Source organism: Rhinatrema bivittatum, chromosome 5 (genome assembly GCF_901001135.1).
Source record: "Rhinatrema bivittatum chromosome 5, aRhiBiv1.1, whole genome shotgun sequence".
Classification (NCBI taxonomy): Eukaryota; Metazoa; Chordata; class Amphibia; order Gymnophiona; family Rhinatrematidae; genus Rhinatrema; species Rhinatrema bivittatum.
The window spans coordinates 266368719-266382694 of record NC_042619.1 but is presented as its reverse complement, the minus strand read 5'-3'; the positions used below and the strand labels follow the sequence as shown (position 1 = coordinate 266382694).

The window sequence follows — 13976 nt, the reverse complement described above, 5'->3', positions numbered from 1 at the left end:
GCTGTCTGAATCCCCTTTTCCTCTTTTCCCCATGCCGTAAGCAGAGAGCCATAATGGAGTTGCATCAACAGAATGAAGGCTTATTGGTTAAGGGTAGTAACTACCACACCAGCAAGTTACCCCCATGTACTCTTTTTTTTCATAAAAATGACATAAATATGAAACAGAAACGACATAATGACACAACACTTTTTGCCTTGTGCATCCCTTTTGTAGGTAAAAGGTTCCAAATAATGCCATCCATCACACATTGTTTGCTTAGCTATGTCACATAACTTTATTACTTTTTCTATCTGTTGATTTTTATAAGAACTGAGAAAGGAACTTATTTTGTGACAAAGGTCTCCTGATTTAGTTTGTCTTCTTATCAGATTGCTTTACCTGGCATAATGTGCAGAACAACAGTTAATGAATGTGACCTCCCTGAGTATTGCAGTGGAATTAAGACAGAATGTACAACTGACATCATCAAGGAGAACGGAAGCCCGTGTAATGATGACAAAGCCTACTGTTGGGATGGAATTTGTGAAACCCATGATAGACAATGTGAAGCAATCTTTGGATCAGGTAATATTGATAACTAAAATTTAAAAAAAGATTTTGAATCCAGTGTATTTGATAATTCAAGCGCACACAAATATGTATCTCAAAAGAAAAACATGTCTTCTTAATACAGTCGTACTGATATGTACTCTTTTTTTAAATTTTGCTAAAAACTTTTTTTTGTTCTCACTATTGTTTTCTAAGTAAAGCTACATGAAAGCAAGCAAGAAACTCAAGGTGTAGATAAAAGGTATCTCTAATGGAGCGTCATGATGTTTGCTCTGTGTTTTGGAGCAGGTCACAACTTATCTGGATGTGAGACTTGCTAGAGGATTCTGCCTGAAGCTTTTGTACCCAACAGGAAAGGCTCAGTGCCTACCTAGTCAACTAACTTAAGTACATATATAAGCAACTCAGAAACCTAGAGAAAAGATATCAGACTGTTAAATTATGTTCTGGTGGTGAATCATTGTTTCTTTTATATTTATGAAATTTTAAGAGACATAAATGCGGTCACATCTACAAATATACAATAATTAAATATACGGTATATAAAAAATCTCTACTGCATCTAATTCACATAAATGGTGAAATGAGCAAAAAAAGGAAAAGGCCAAATAAAATAACCATTCTTACAAACTGTAGTAATCAATTAGTCTAACCCTCACAACACCAACATCTCTAAACAAAAAAAAAAAAGAAGACAGAAGTTATTTTATCCCAGGACAAGCAGGATGCTAGTCCTCACATATGGGTGACATCACTGACTGAGCCCTATCACGGAAAACTTTCTGTCAAAGTTTCTAAAAACTTTTGACTGGCACACTGAACCCACTGAGCATGCCCAGCATGCCATGATATTCTCAGCCACAGGGGGTCTCCCTTCAGTCTTCGTTTTTCCGCACTGCTTTTGGCATTGCGGAGCAGGAGCCTGTGTGAGATCTTTCACAAAATTCTGACTAAAAATCAGATCAAAATTCATTTTTTTCTCTCCCACAATCAGAGTTTCCCTCGTTACCACCGGCTGGTGAGTAGATAAATTCCTTTCTGACTCATTTGAGTTTAAGAATTTTTTCTTCAGATATCCATCGACAGCTATCAAAGTTATCATGGCCACGGGATTTAAAAAATGTCCCAAATGTAATCGGACCATGTCAATTTCGGATCCACATCTCGAGTGTGTACTTTGTTTGGGCCAATCTCATGATGTCTCATCCTGCCCGAAATGTGCAGAAATGACCGCTAAAGGTCGGAAAGCACGACAAGAAAAGATGGAACATTTGTTGCATCTTCAACTCTTACCTTCCCCATTGACGTCCACTCAGTCATCTCCGGCCAGAGCTTCAAAAAGGATAATCCTTAAAAAACGTCATCTGGAAGGTTCCGGGGACCGTTTATCACCGACCCCATCCACGGCATCGACTAAATCAGCATCAGAGCATCAGTCAAAACATCGACATCTACATCCTTCGATTCCAGAATCTCTACTATCCCCGGAGAAGTCGACAGCCAAGCGGCCTCACCTTCAGGAAACACAGAGGCCTTCGACACTGAGGTGTTCACCTTCTCTCGAGGTGCCAGACATCGAACCTCCACAGGGCCCTGTGGTAGGACCGATAACGCCCCCACCGCCACCACATATAGCTGCTCTGCATGCACCAGCTATTACGGAGGAATTGAGCAGATTTATCTGCCAAGCGGTGCTAGAAGCGCTCCAAGAGCATCGACCATCAATGCCAAGTCCAATGCCCTTGCTGAAGCCGACACCATTGTCGATGCCGTTGCCTGCACCGATGCCGGCACCTCTGCCGATGCCAGTACCCGTGCCAATGCCGGTGCCATCTTCGAACATAGGACCAGCACTGATACCATTACCTGGGGCTCCAGGACAACTGGAATTTGCACTATTCCAAATGCTGATGAATAGATTAGACGTCCTCATCAGTGCCATCCCACCACAGCCTACCCCTGCTAAACCTGCAGGACTAGGGGATGTTCCTGGGCAGAGACCTGTCGATGATCCTCAACCAGAGCTTTAAGGACTCTTTAGGCCACTGATTCCATCACTTCCACCGAGGTCTACTCCTACTTCTCCTTCCAGAAAAGTGCCATACGACTCATGGGAGGAGAAAAATACTGATTCTTCATTGGAAAGCTTCATGTCTGACCCGTATCCTCCTGAAGGCAGGAAGTTGTCTCCACCAGAAGACTTGTCCTTCACCAATTTCATAAAAGATATGGCAGACACAATCCCCTTCAACTTAGTGTCTGAGGAGGATACACGACAGCAGACTTTAGAAGTCTTACAATTTGTTGACCCTCCAAAAGAAGTCCTGGCCATTCTTGTCCACGAAGTACTTTTGGAGTTACAACATAGGCTTTGGGAACATCCATATTCCGTTCCACCTATTAATAAAAGAGTGGATTCTACATATCTTATTCAACGTGTGCCTGGTTAACAAAAGTCACAGTTTCCTTGCGTGTAGCAGATGGACTCAAAACAAGTGGGTATAGTGTGCTCGTGCTAGCAGTTAAAGACGGATCTGACGTCAGCACGTGTACATATACCCCTGCAGGAAGTGCAGCAATTCAGTAATTTCCGTCTCCAAAGCAGTTTGGAGCTCCCTCACACTCGCTGAGCGTGTTTCCAAATTCTAACGACTAAATTCAACTGGCTAACAAATGGGGCGCCTCTCCATTACCCCGTCTACCAGAAGACAGGCCAAGGAGGAGGGAGCGCCCTTTTCCTAGACCATCCAGAGGCAGAGCCTCTCAGCGCTTCAACTCTTACAGGACTCACTACCAAGCACCTCGTTCGCAGGCCAGGAACCAGTCCTTTCAGACTAAGCACAACAAGAGGGGAACCGGCTTGGGTTCGGGTCCCGGCCGTACCCCACAATGACAATCAGCCGACCCAACCGGGGGTAGCAGCCATAGGGGGCAGGCTAACCCTCTTTTACCGCAGGTAGGTCGAGATTACCTCGGACCAGTGGGTCCTCGCTATCATCCAAGATGGGTACTACCTGGACTTTCTTCGGCTCCCGCCGGACAAGTTTGTGGAATCTTCTTGTTCACCCCTCAAGAGGACGGCACTAGAAGTTATCTTTCGGAGGCTCCTATCCCTAAAAGCCATAATCCCAGTGCCTGCAGGGAAGATAAATTCTGGGCATTATTCCATTTATTTCATAGTACCCAAGAAGGAGGGCACTTTCAGGCCCGTCTTGGACCTCAAGTCAGTCAACCGACACCTACAGGTGCCCAGCTTTCGCATGGAAACTCTGCGATCTGTCAAAAATTCAGTACAGCCAGGGGAGTTTCTCACATCCCTAGATCTGTCGGAAGCCTACTTGCATATCCTAATCCATCGGGATCACCAGCGCTACTTACGCTTCAAAGTCCTGAACCAACACTTCCAGTTCCGAGCTTTACCCTTCGGGTTGGCCACCACGCCGCGGACCTTTACCAAGGTCATAGTAGTAGTGGAGGCGTCCCTCAGGAAGGAAGGGATTCTCGTCCATCCCTACCTGGACGATTGGCTGATCAGGGCAAAGTCGCCGGAGGAGAGCCACCAGGCAACCAACAGAGTTATAGCTCTTCTGGAAAGCCTAGGATGGGTGGTAAACTTGAACAAGAGTTCCCTACAGCCTTCTCAGTCACTGGAATACCTAGGAATCCGATTCGACACCCAGGAAGACAAGGTCAGCCTGACCTCCAAGAGAAGATCAAAGCTCCGGAATCGTCTGCAGGCCCTGTTGGGCGCCACCCGGCCCACAGCTTGGGATTACTTACAGGTCTTCGGCCTTATGGCATCCACCTGTAGGTGCTACCATGGGCGCGGGCTCATATGAGACCATTACAACGTGCCCTCCTATCTCGGTGGAGCCCACGATCACAGAACTACACCGTACACCTGCCTCTACCAGCCAGGGTGTGGAATCAGCTACGGTGGTGGCTGCAGCCCGGCCACACGAGCCAGAGGTAAAAAATGTCCTCCCCAACCTGGACCCTGCTCACGACAGATGCCAGCCTGGACGGCTGGGGAGCACATTGCGAAGAACTCACTGCCCAAGGGCGGTGGAACAGAGAAGAGTCGTGGTGGAACATCAACTGACTAGAGGCACGGGCAGTCAGGCTATCGTGCCTGCGGTTTGCCCACAGACTTCGACACAGAGCGGTCAGAGTGATGTCGGACAATGCCACCACGGTGGCATACATCAACTGACAGGGCGGCACCAGAAGCCAACAGGTATCCCTAGAAATAGCCCCCCTGATGTCTTGGGCGGAAGCAAATCTCCAGGACATCTCTGCCGTCCACATCGCCAGGAAGGACAACACCACGGCAGACTTCCTCAGCAGAGAAATCCTAAGTCCAGGGGAATGGCAGCTGTCGCCCACAGTTTTTCAGATGATTGTGGATCGATGGGGGACTCCGGGCATGGATCTATTAGCGGACAGGTCCAATGCTCAGGTGCCCAGATACTTCAGCCGCAGGCGGGATCGATGCCCTAGTACAGCCATGGCCCCAGGGGATCCTGCTATATGCCTTTCCGCCATGGCCCCTACTAGGCGCCATTATACACAAGATTCAGCGGCACAGAGGCCTAGTTCTTCTAGTGGCGCCGGACTGGCCAAGAAGACCCTGGTTCGCAGACATGAGAAGACTACTGGCGGGGAATCCCTTATCCCTGCCTCCACACAGGGACCTGCTGCGGCAAGGTCCCATCTTCCACGAGGATCCAGCTCAATTCTCTCTTATGGTCTTGCCATTGAGAGGGCTAGACTGAAGAAACGGAGATACTCGGGGCCGGTAATAGATACACTCCTCCGAGCACGCAAGTTCTCCACGTCACTAACATATATCAGGATCTGGAGAGTATTTGATAGGGATGTGCAGAGCAAAAGTTTATGTTCATAAGTCCATAAGTCGAAAGGGGGTCCCATTTGCGGTCAATATGGACATATGGAGAATTCCATAAGTTGAGTCTATGTCCATACGTGCAAATAAAAATTTAAACCCCTCACCCTCCTTAATCCCCCCCACAAGACTTACCAAAACTCCCTGGTGGTACAGCAGGGAGTCAGGACGCCATTGCTGAACTCCTTTGCGAGGAGCACATGACGTCGGCGTCACGTCGGAGTGACGCGGCGTCACGTGATTCCCCGCGCGATCGCTCCAGGACCCTCGTTGCACCCAAAAGGAACTTTTGGCCAGCTTGGGGGGGGGAGGCCCCGGGGGGGATAAACTGAGGAGATATGAAGTGGGCTATCCAGTGGCACCAGGGGGATACTGTACTATTGTACGATGCTTTCATCTGTGAAGTTGCCAGTGATGCCAGTGTCTAGAAAGGCATTAGCGAAGAATGTCTTGCTTTCTTAAACTATCTGAATCACAGAACGATTCTTCTAGGGAGTAGGTTGGATAGCGCTGAGAATTGCCTCCCCCCATCAACCCTATCTTTGGCATTTCCCCATCTTCTCCAAACATAATGAAGTGTAGTGGCCATTTTTTCTTTTTCAGATAGCTGGGATCGACCGAACTGGGTTCCTCAGATGCGGGCAGTGTAGTTAGCCAGATAGGTGTTAACATGGGCCTGTGAAACCAAAGTGCCAGACAGGACCCGTACCAGACAGGTCCCTGCTCCCAGGTCCACCTTTTTGCTGAAGGATATGATAATGTCCAGATTGGTGGGTCCAACAAGTCCTGCCAAAACATGGCTGTCTGTGCCTTTTCATTCCACAATAGTTCCAATGTTAGGGTGCAGAAATGCACAGCCTATTGCCCTATGGTTATGAAACCTTGTCTCAAGCAGAGATGTTCTGTGGCTGTAGATGAGGCTCAACTGGTTTCATCAAAAACCCTCTGGAAGCAGGTCTATTTATTTATTTATTTATTATTTAGTAATTTTATATATAATTGTTCCAAGTGAAGATCACAACGATTTAAAAAAATGTAACAAGCATACTTTAGGTCATAACATTATGATATAACACATATTGGTAAAACACAAGTTTTGTAAGATACATTTTGGAGTTACTTTGATAAGATACATATTTTAGTATGATATATACAATAGAAGAACCTATGTGGGTCAAACAACTCTAGGGTGATGTTTTTATATGTCTTATCTGAGGATGGGGCAATAGTTTAGTAGGATAAGGGTTAGGGTTAGTAAATTTACCTGGTTGTAGGGGTGTTTTCATGAGCTACTTTGTTCTCTTGTTATTGTTTCTTTTTGTTCTTGTTTTTGTTAACTCTGCATTCAGATAGAGTTTAAGTTAAGATATAAGTTCTTGTTGACAGGATTCTGAAAGAATTTAAGTTAGATTATAAGTATTTTTAAAAAGCCAGGTTTTTAATTCACGTTTGAATATCTTTCTTTCTGTGTTAGAAAGGCTTGGAAGTTAGCAAGGCTAGAATTGTTCTTCTCTCACAAGAGTGATACCTAGGCTAGGGTTTGGTTGTAGAAGAGTGAAATTTATATAAGTCACTTTAACTTGTTTGGATATGAAGCAGAATGCTTGAAGCTCGATGTTAATAAACCCTATGGCAGCTTCAAACCCCATACAGGCTTTGGCAGCTTCAAACCCCATACAGGCTTTGGCAGCTCCAAACCCCATACAGGCTTTGGAGCTGCCAGTTGTAGAGCGGGAGTATTCTGGGGGAAAGCCAGGGCAGCGATTGGTGTGGTAGCGCTGGCAAGGAAATTGCTGTGGGCAAGGCTGACTGCAGCTTGCATAATCGTGAGACAGGTCTCGTAGCACCCCTATAATCTGGGCTTGTTTTTTCTCTTGCTGCTGAACTTTGTTAGTTTCCTCAGAAAGGCAGGGATCAGGATGTCAACTGGGTTTGTGGCCTAAGCAAACTGTAATTGGGTAGCTCTCTGGATACTCCTCCAGTCCTTAGGGGCCTGTCACAAGCTGAGGTGTGAACTCTTTGGACCTCTGTCGGATTGGTGCTGCCTGAGCTGTGAGCAGAACTGGCCCCAATTGGTGGTAGCTAATGGAAGACATTGGTGCATAAAACCAAGGGTCAGAGCAGGCATAGTTCATTCACAGAGAAGAGTACCAAGCCAAGGTTGGAGCACATGGCAAGTAGAGAAAAGTCAGAACAGTCCATGTTAAAGCAAAACAGGAAGGGGAGAAGGCAAACACTCCAGTTCAGAGTAACAGGACATGTTGCTCAGGCAACTGTGAAGTGAACTGGGCTTCCTTAAATACTAAATATAGTGCTCACATCATCAAGCAGTGCCAAAAGACTTCATGTCTTCAGGCCCTGTACAGCTTAATACTTCCTGGGCAGGTCCCTAGTCAGCTGTGTTATTCTCAGGCTTGTGGACCCTTGGGCCAATGGGAGGAAGATCTTGGAGGAAGATCCGTAGGTTCTCCCGTCGGGTGGCAAGGCAGGAACAGAAGATGTGACCAGCTGACCCTCGGCACTGGGCGCAACTGTAAAGGCAGGTGAAGAGTTGTGACGTCGAGGAACGGAGGTGTGTCTTCGCCACTGGAAGTCCGCAGTCCCCCCAGGAGGATCCCATAGGAACCCGGACCGCTGGGACTTAGGTGGACCTTTGAGAGGTCAAGGAACAGATGTACGGTGCAAGGGCTGACTGGAGCTTCACCCCTGGAAGTCCACGGTCCCCCCGGGAGGAGCCCGTAGGGACCCGGGCCGCTGGCACTTAGGTGGGCCCTTGGAGACGATGGTCAGGGAGAAGTCCAAGGTCAAGTGCCAGAGGGTCGCTGCTTACCAGTCCGAGGTCACACGCCGAGGGATCACCACGTGCCAGTCCGAAGTCACACACCAGAGAATCACCGCTTGCCAGTCTGAAGTCAATACAAGGAATCACCGCTAGCCGATCCGAAGTCAATACCAGGAATCACTGCTAGCTGATCCGAAGTCAGGAACCAGGAATATCAAGATGAAGCAGGAACAAGGAATCAAGACACTGGAACTCACCGAAGCAAGCAAACCTGACGAACAACGAAGTTGCCAAGTCAAGGAATGGTCAGAGGAAGTCTCCTTTTATACTTCCTCTGGCCCTGTGGATAGGAATCAGCTGTGAGTGATTAAAGTGACGAGGTCCCTTTAAATCTAGTGAGGAGGCACGGCCTCGCACGTAAGATGGCGGCGGCCATCTTGGGTCCCAGACAGCGGAGGAAAGCAGCAGCTGCCGTGAGGGAGGAGCAGGGACGGCTCCAGACCTGGCGGCTAGCCCGGAGGACCGCGCCGACACGCGGGGCAGTTTGCCCTGATGCTGCTAGCGGCGGTCCAGTCAAGCAGACAAGGTAGGGGGCCGTGCCCGCGGATGGCCGCTGGCGTGGAACACATCAGTACCCCCCTCTTTATGGCGCCTTTCCGGAGGCCTGGGCTTAGCCGGATGGTCTCTGTGAAATTGCTCAAGCAAGCCCCGGTCCAGGATGTTGGCCAACGGCTCCCAGGTGTTTTCCTCAGGGCCGAACCCCTCCCACGCTAGCAGGTACTCCCATTTCTTCCCATGCTTTCTTATGTCCAAGAACTCGCGGACTTGATATGTAAGGTCATCCTCGGAGGCAATAGGTTGGGGAGTTGGACGTGTGCTGGAGGGCCATGACAACACCAAGGGCTTCAAGAGGGACACATGGAACGTGTTGTGTATCTTGAGGGAAGGCGGCAGATGAAGCTGATACGAAACGGCACCAACCTGGCGAATGACAGGAAAAGGTCCAATAAAACGTGGGGCCAGTCACGTTGATGGCAGTTTCAGGCGGATGAACTGAGTACTTAGCCATAACTTTTGGCCTGGCCTGAACGGAGGATAAGGCCTTCTTCGCTGATCTGCATACTTTTTAGCGGCTTGACAGGCTTGGACTAGTGCATGTCGTGTGGAGGTCCACAGGCGGTGTTACTCGTCTGCCGAGAGTTGGGCTAATGGGGACGTAACTGAGATGGGAACTGGCAGTGGCGGCCGTGGCTGCTTCTCATATATTATCTGAAGCGGCGAGAACCCGGTAGCCGTGGAGAGGTGAGAATTAAGCGCAAACTCTGCCCAGGGCAGCAGGCTGGCCCAATCATCTTGTTTTTCATTGATATAGAGTCGGAGGAATTGTTTCAGCGTCTAGTTTGTCCTCTCCACAAGACCATTAGACTGGGGATGGTATGCCGACGTATAATCTAAGGTAACATCAAACTTTTGGCAGAGGGTTCTCCAAAACTTGGCAGTAAATTGAGGCCCTCTATCGGAAAGGATGCTTCTAGGTAGGCCATGCAGCCGAAAGATGTGCTGAATGAACAGCTGGGCCAGCTGGGGAGCAGACGGCAACCCTGAGAGTGGCATGAAGTGCGCCATTTTACTAAAGCGGTCGACGACCACCCATATTATCGTGTTGCCACTGGATAGTGGCAGGTCAACCATAAAATCGGTTGCCACATGGGTCCATGGTTCAGAAGGCGCAGGTAATGACTGCAGTAAGCCTGGGGTCGAACCGAAGATCCTCTTGTGGCGGGCACAGGACTGACAGGAAATCTCTGTTAACCTTTGGCCACCAATAGTACCGGCGCAGGGTCTGTAACGTGCGGGACTGTCCTGGGTGACCGGAACAGCAGGAATCATGAGCCCAGGCCAGAACCTGTTTCCGCAAGTGCGGCGGAACCAGAGTTTTCCCAGGAGGGATGGTCGTGGTAGCAGACAGGAGGATCCGAGACTGCTCGATGATGTACTGTGGTTCATCGGAACCCTCTGTGGATTCAAATACCCGTGAAAGGGCATCGGCCTTGATATTCTTTCCTGCTGGTCTGTAACGAAGAGCAAAGTTAAACCGGGTAAAAAACAGAGCCCAACGCGCCTGCTGCGGGTTGAGCCGCTGCGCTTGGTGCAGGTATTCGAGATTCTTATGGTCTGTGTAGACCGTGAATTGGTGCTGTGCCCCCTCTAGCCACGGGCGCCATTCTTCAAGGGCGACCTTGATCGCTAAGAGCTCATTGTCGCCTATGGCGTAGTTTCGTTCCGCCAGGGAGAACTGGCGAGAGAGGAAGGCACATGGGCGTAGTTTATGGCTTTCAGAAGTCTGGCTCAGAACGGCGCCTACGCCTTCTGAGGAGGCGTCTACTTCGATGATGAATGGCCACTGTGGGTCCGGGTGCCGAAGGCACGGTTGCTGCAGGAACGCCTCCTTGAGGCGAAAGGCGGTCTCCGCTCCCGGAGGCCACTTCTTGGGATCTGTGCCCTTCCAGGTCAGGGCGGTCATCGGGGCCACTATGGACGCATAATGTGGGATAAATGACCGGTAATAATTTGCGAAACCCAAGAATCGCTGGAGTGCCTTTAATCCGGACGGCTGGGGCTATTCGCGAATGGCTTTCAACTTCTGTGGGTCCATACGGAACCCTTCACTGGATATGATGTATCCCAGGAAGGGAAGGGACTCCTTCTCAAAGAGGCACTTTTCCAGTTTCGCGTATAACTGATGTTCTCGGAGGCGTTGCAGTACTTGGATGACGTGCTGACGGTGAGCGGCCAGGGTGTCTGAGAATATCAGGATGTCTTCCAAATATACGACAACGCTTTGATACAGGAGGTCGCGGAGTATCTCATTCATGGTGTTCTGGAATACCGCGGGAGCATTACAGAGCCCGAACGGCATCACTAGATACTCATAGTGGCCATCTCGGGTATTAAAGGCCGTCTTCCATTCATCACCTTGTTTGATACAGATCAGGTTGTAGGCCCCTCGGAGATCCAACTTAGTGGAGATCTTCGCACCTTGCAGCCGGTCGAATAGCTCGGAGATGAGGGGCAAGGGATAACGGTCCTTGACGTTATCGCGTTCAAGCCCCGATAGTCAATGCAGGGGCGAAGGCTACCATCCTTCTTAGCGACAAAGAAGAACCCAACCCCTGCTGGGGACTTTGATTTTCGGATAAACCCTCTCTCCAAGTTTTCCTCAATGTACTCTTTCATGGCCAGTGTCTCGGCCGGCGAGAGGGCATAAGTGCGTCCTTGGGGAGGCTCAGTACCTGGGAGGAGATTGATAGCACAATCAAACGATCGATGAGGTGGAAGTATCTTGGCCCGTTGTTTCGAAAAAACATCTGCGTACGAGGCATAGGGAGCCAGCAGGCCTGGAAGGCTGGTGGAGGCGATAGGGCAGGAAGCTGGAGTCACAGATTGGAGGCAATTGCTGTGGCAATTCGGCCCCCAGCGAGACAGCTGTAAGGTCTTCCAGTCAAACTGGGGTTCATGCTCCTGGAGCCAGGGAAGACCTAGGACGACTGGATGAATGGAATATTCCAGAACGTAGAATGGCTTCTGCTCTTGGTGGAGGGCCCCAGCCCTCAGCTGGACAGGAATTGTGGTGTGAGTCACCTGTTCCCCTGGATAGAAGAAATGACCATGGGAACTGGGAGATGAACTTGTGGAATCTTTAAGTGTTCCACCAGGCCTTTCATTATAAAATTGCCACCGGCGCCGGAGTCCACTAGGGCTAGCATGTGGAACTCCCCATCTGCCGAGGTTAACGCCACTGGCAGCGTTAATGGAGGTGCGGGTGAAGTGCGGCCCAGGAAGACACCTCCTTCAGGTCCTAGGCCCGGGAGTTTTCGGTCGTGCTGGGCAGGCGGCTATTCGATGGCCTGCTGCGCCGCAATAAAAGCAAAGTCCTTCCTCCGTGCGCCGTCGACGCTCTTGAGGAGACACTCTCCCATGACCCAACTCCATGGGCTCCTCGGCAGGTGCCCGAAGGGCTTCAGATGCACTCTTGGAAGGAGGTGAGGGCTTTCTTGCTGCCTTAACTACCGGAAGGTGAAACCTCATCCGACGATCCACTCGATTGGCCAATTCTATCATGCCATTGAGGTCATCTGGGAGTTCCTTCGCCGCTAGCTCATTCTGAAGGCGCGAGGCTAGCCCTTCCAAGAAGATTTCGAGTAGGCAATCTTCTCTCCAATTCAGCTCTGCGGCCAGGGTGAGGAATTCCGTAGCGTACTCGGCCACTGTCCAAGTGCCCTGTCTCAATCGGAGCAATTCTGAGACCGCAGTGGGTTTGCGGATGGGTTCATCGAAAATCTGCCAGAAAGCAGACAGAAACTGACTCAAGTTTTCGAAGACAGGGTCCCTTCTCTCCCACAGATGAGAGGCCCAGATCAGAGGCTTCCCGTTGAGCAGGGACATAATGTAGCTGATTTTGACCAGGTCGCAGGGAAACTGCGCAGGCAGCAAGGAAAAACGGACCTGGCTGAGGAATCCTCGACACAACTTTGCATCTCCGGCGTATCGAGAGGGCGCCGGGAGTTGAGTGGGAGTTACTTGCCCCAGATCGCCGCTGGAGGCCTGGAAGGCGTATGGCTGAGTAGGGCGGCTTCGTTGAGCCCCAGGCGGAGATGGCAGCATAGGGTTCATGGGCCCTAATGCCTCGAGGCGTTGGGTCAGACCCTGTACTGCAGAGACCAGGGCATCGAGGGTCTGTTGCTGATCCTTCAGGCGCTGGGCCATTCTGGGAATGGCCTGGCGGGCAGATACCTCCGCCGGGTCCATGGACTTGGCAATCTGTTATGCTCAGGCTTGTGGACCCTTGGGCCGACGGGAGGATGGTATACCTTGGAGGAAGATCCGTAGGTTCTTCCGTCGTGTGGCGAGGCAGGAACAGAAGATGTGACCAGCTGACCCTCGGCACTGTTGACAGGCACAACTGTGAAGGCAGGAGAAGAGTCATGACGTCGAGGAACGGAGGTGTGTCTTCACCACTGGAAGTCTGCGGTCCCCCCAGGAGGAGCCCGTAGGAACCCGGACCACTGGGACTTAGGTGGGCCTTTGAGAGGTCGAGGAACAGATGTTTGGTGCAAGGGCTGACTGGAGCTTCACCCCTGAAAGCCCGCGGTCCCCCCGGGAGGAGCCCGTAGGGACCCGGGCCGCTGGGACTTAGGTGGGTCCTTGGAGACGATGGTCAGGGAGAAGTCCAAGGTCAAGTGCCAGAGGGTCGCTGCTTACCAGTCCGAGGTCACACACCGAGGGATCACCACTTGCCAGTCCAAAGTCACACACCAGAGAATCACCGCTAGCCGATCCGAAGTCAAGAACCAGGAATACCAAGACGAGGCGGGAACAAGGAATCAAGGCACTGGAACTCACCGAAGCAAGCAGACCTGACGAACAACGAAGTTGCCAAGTCAAGGAATGGTCAGAGGAAGTCTCCTTTTATACTTTCTCTGGCCCTGTGGATAGGAATCAGCTGTGAGCAATTAAAAGGTGAGGAGGCGCGGCCTCACGCCTAAGATGGCGGCGGCCATCTTGGGTCCTGGACCGCAGAGGGAAGCAGCAGCTGCCACGAAGGAGGAGCAGGGACGGCTCCAGACCCGGCGGCTAGCCCAGAGGCCCACGCCAACACGCAGGGGCACCGGGCCTGAATGCGGGGCAGTCTGCCCCGATGCTGCCGCCGGCGGTCCGGTCAAGCAGACAAGGTAG

General features: G+C 50.7%; 1 protein-coding gene across 1 annotated transcript in view; it reads left to right on the top strand.

The window, feature by feature from the left end:
* Positions 1-377: 377 nt before the first annotated feature.
* Positions 378-13976, top strand: part of LOC115092722 (disintegrin and metalloproteinase domain-containing protein 9-like) — a 268135-nt gene continuing 254536 nt past the window's right edge. Inside the window, exon 1 of the mRNA XM_029603966.1 lies at positions 378-567. Coding sequence (XP_029459826.1) covers positions 390-567 — 178 coding nt within the window. The 5' untranslated portion in view covers positions 378-389. The remainder of the gene's footprint in view (positions 568-13976) is intronic.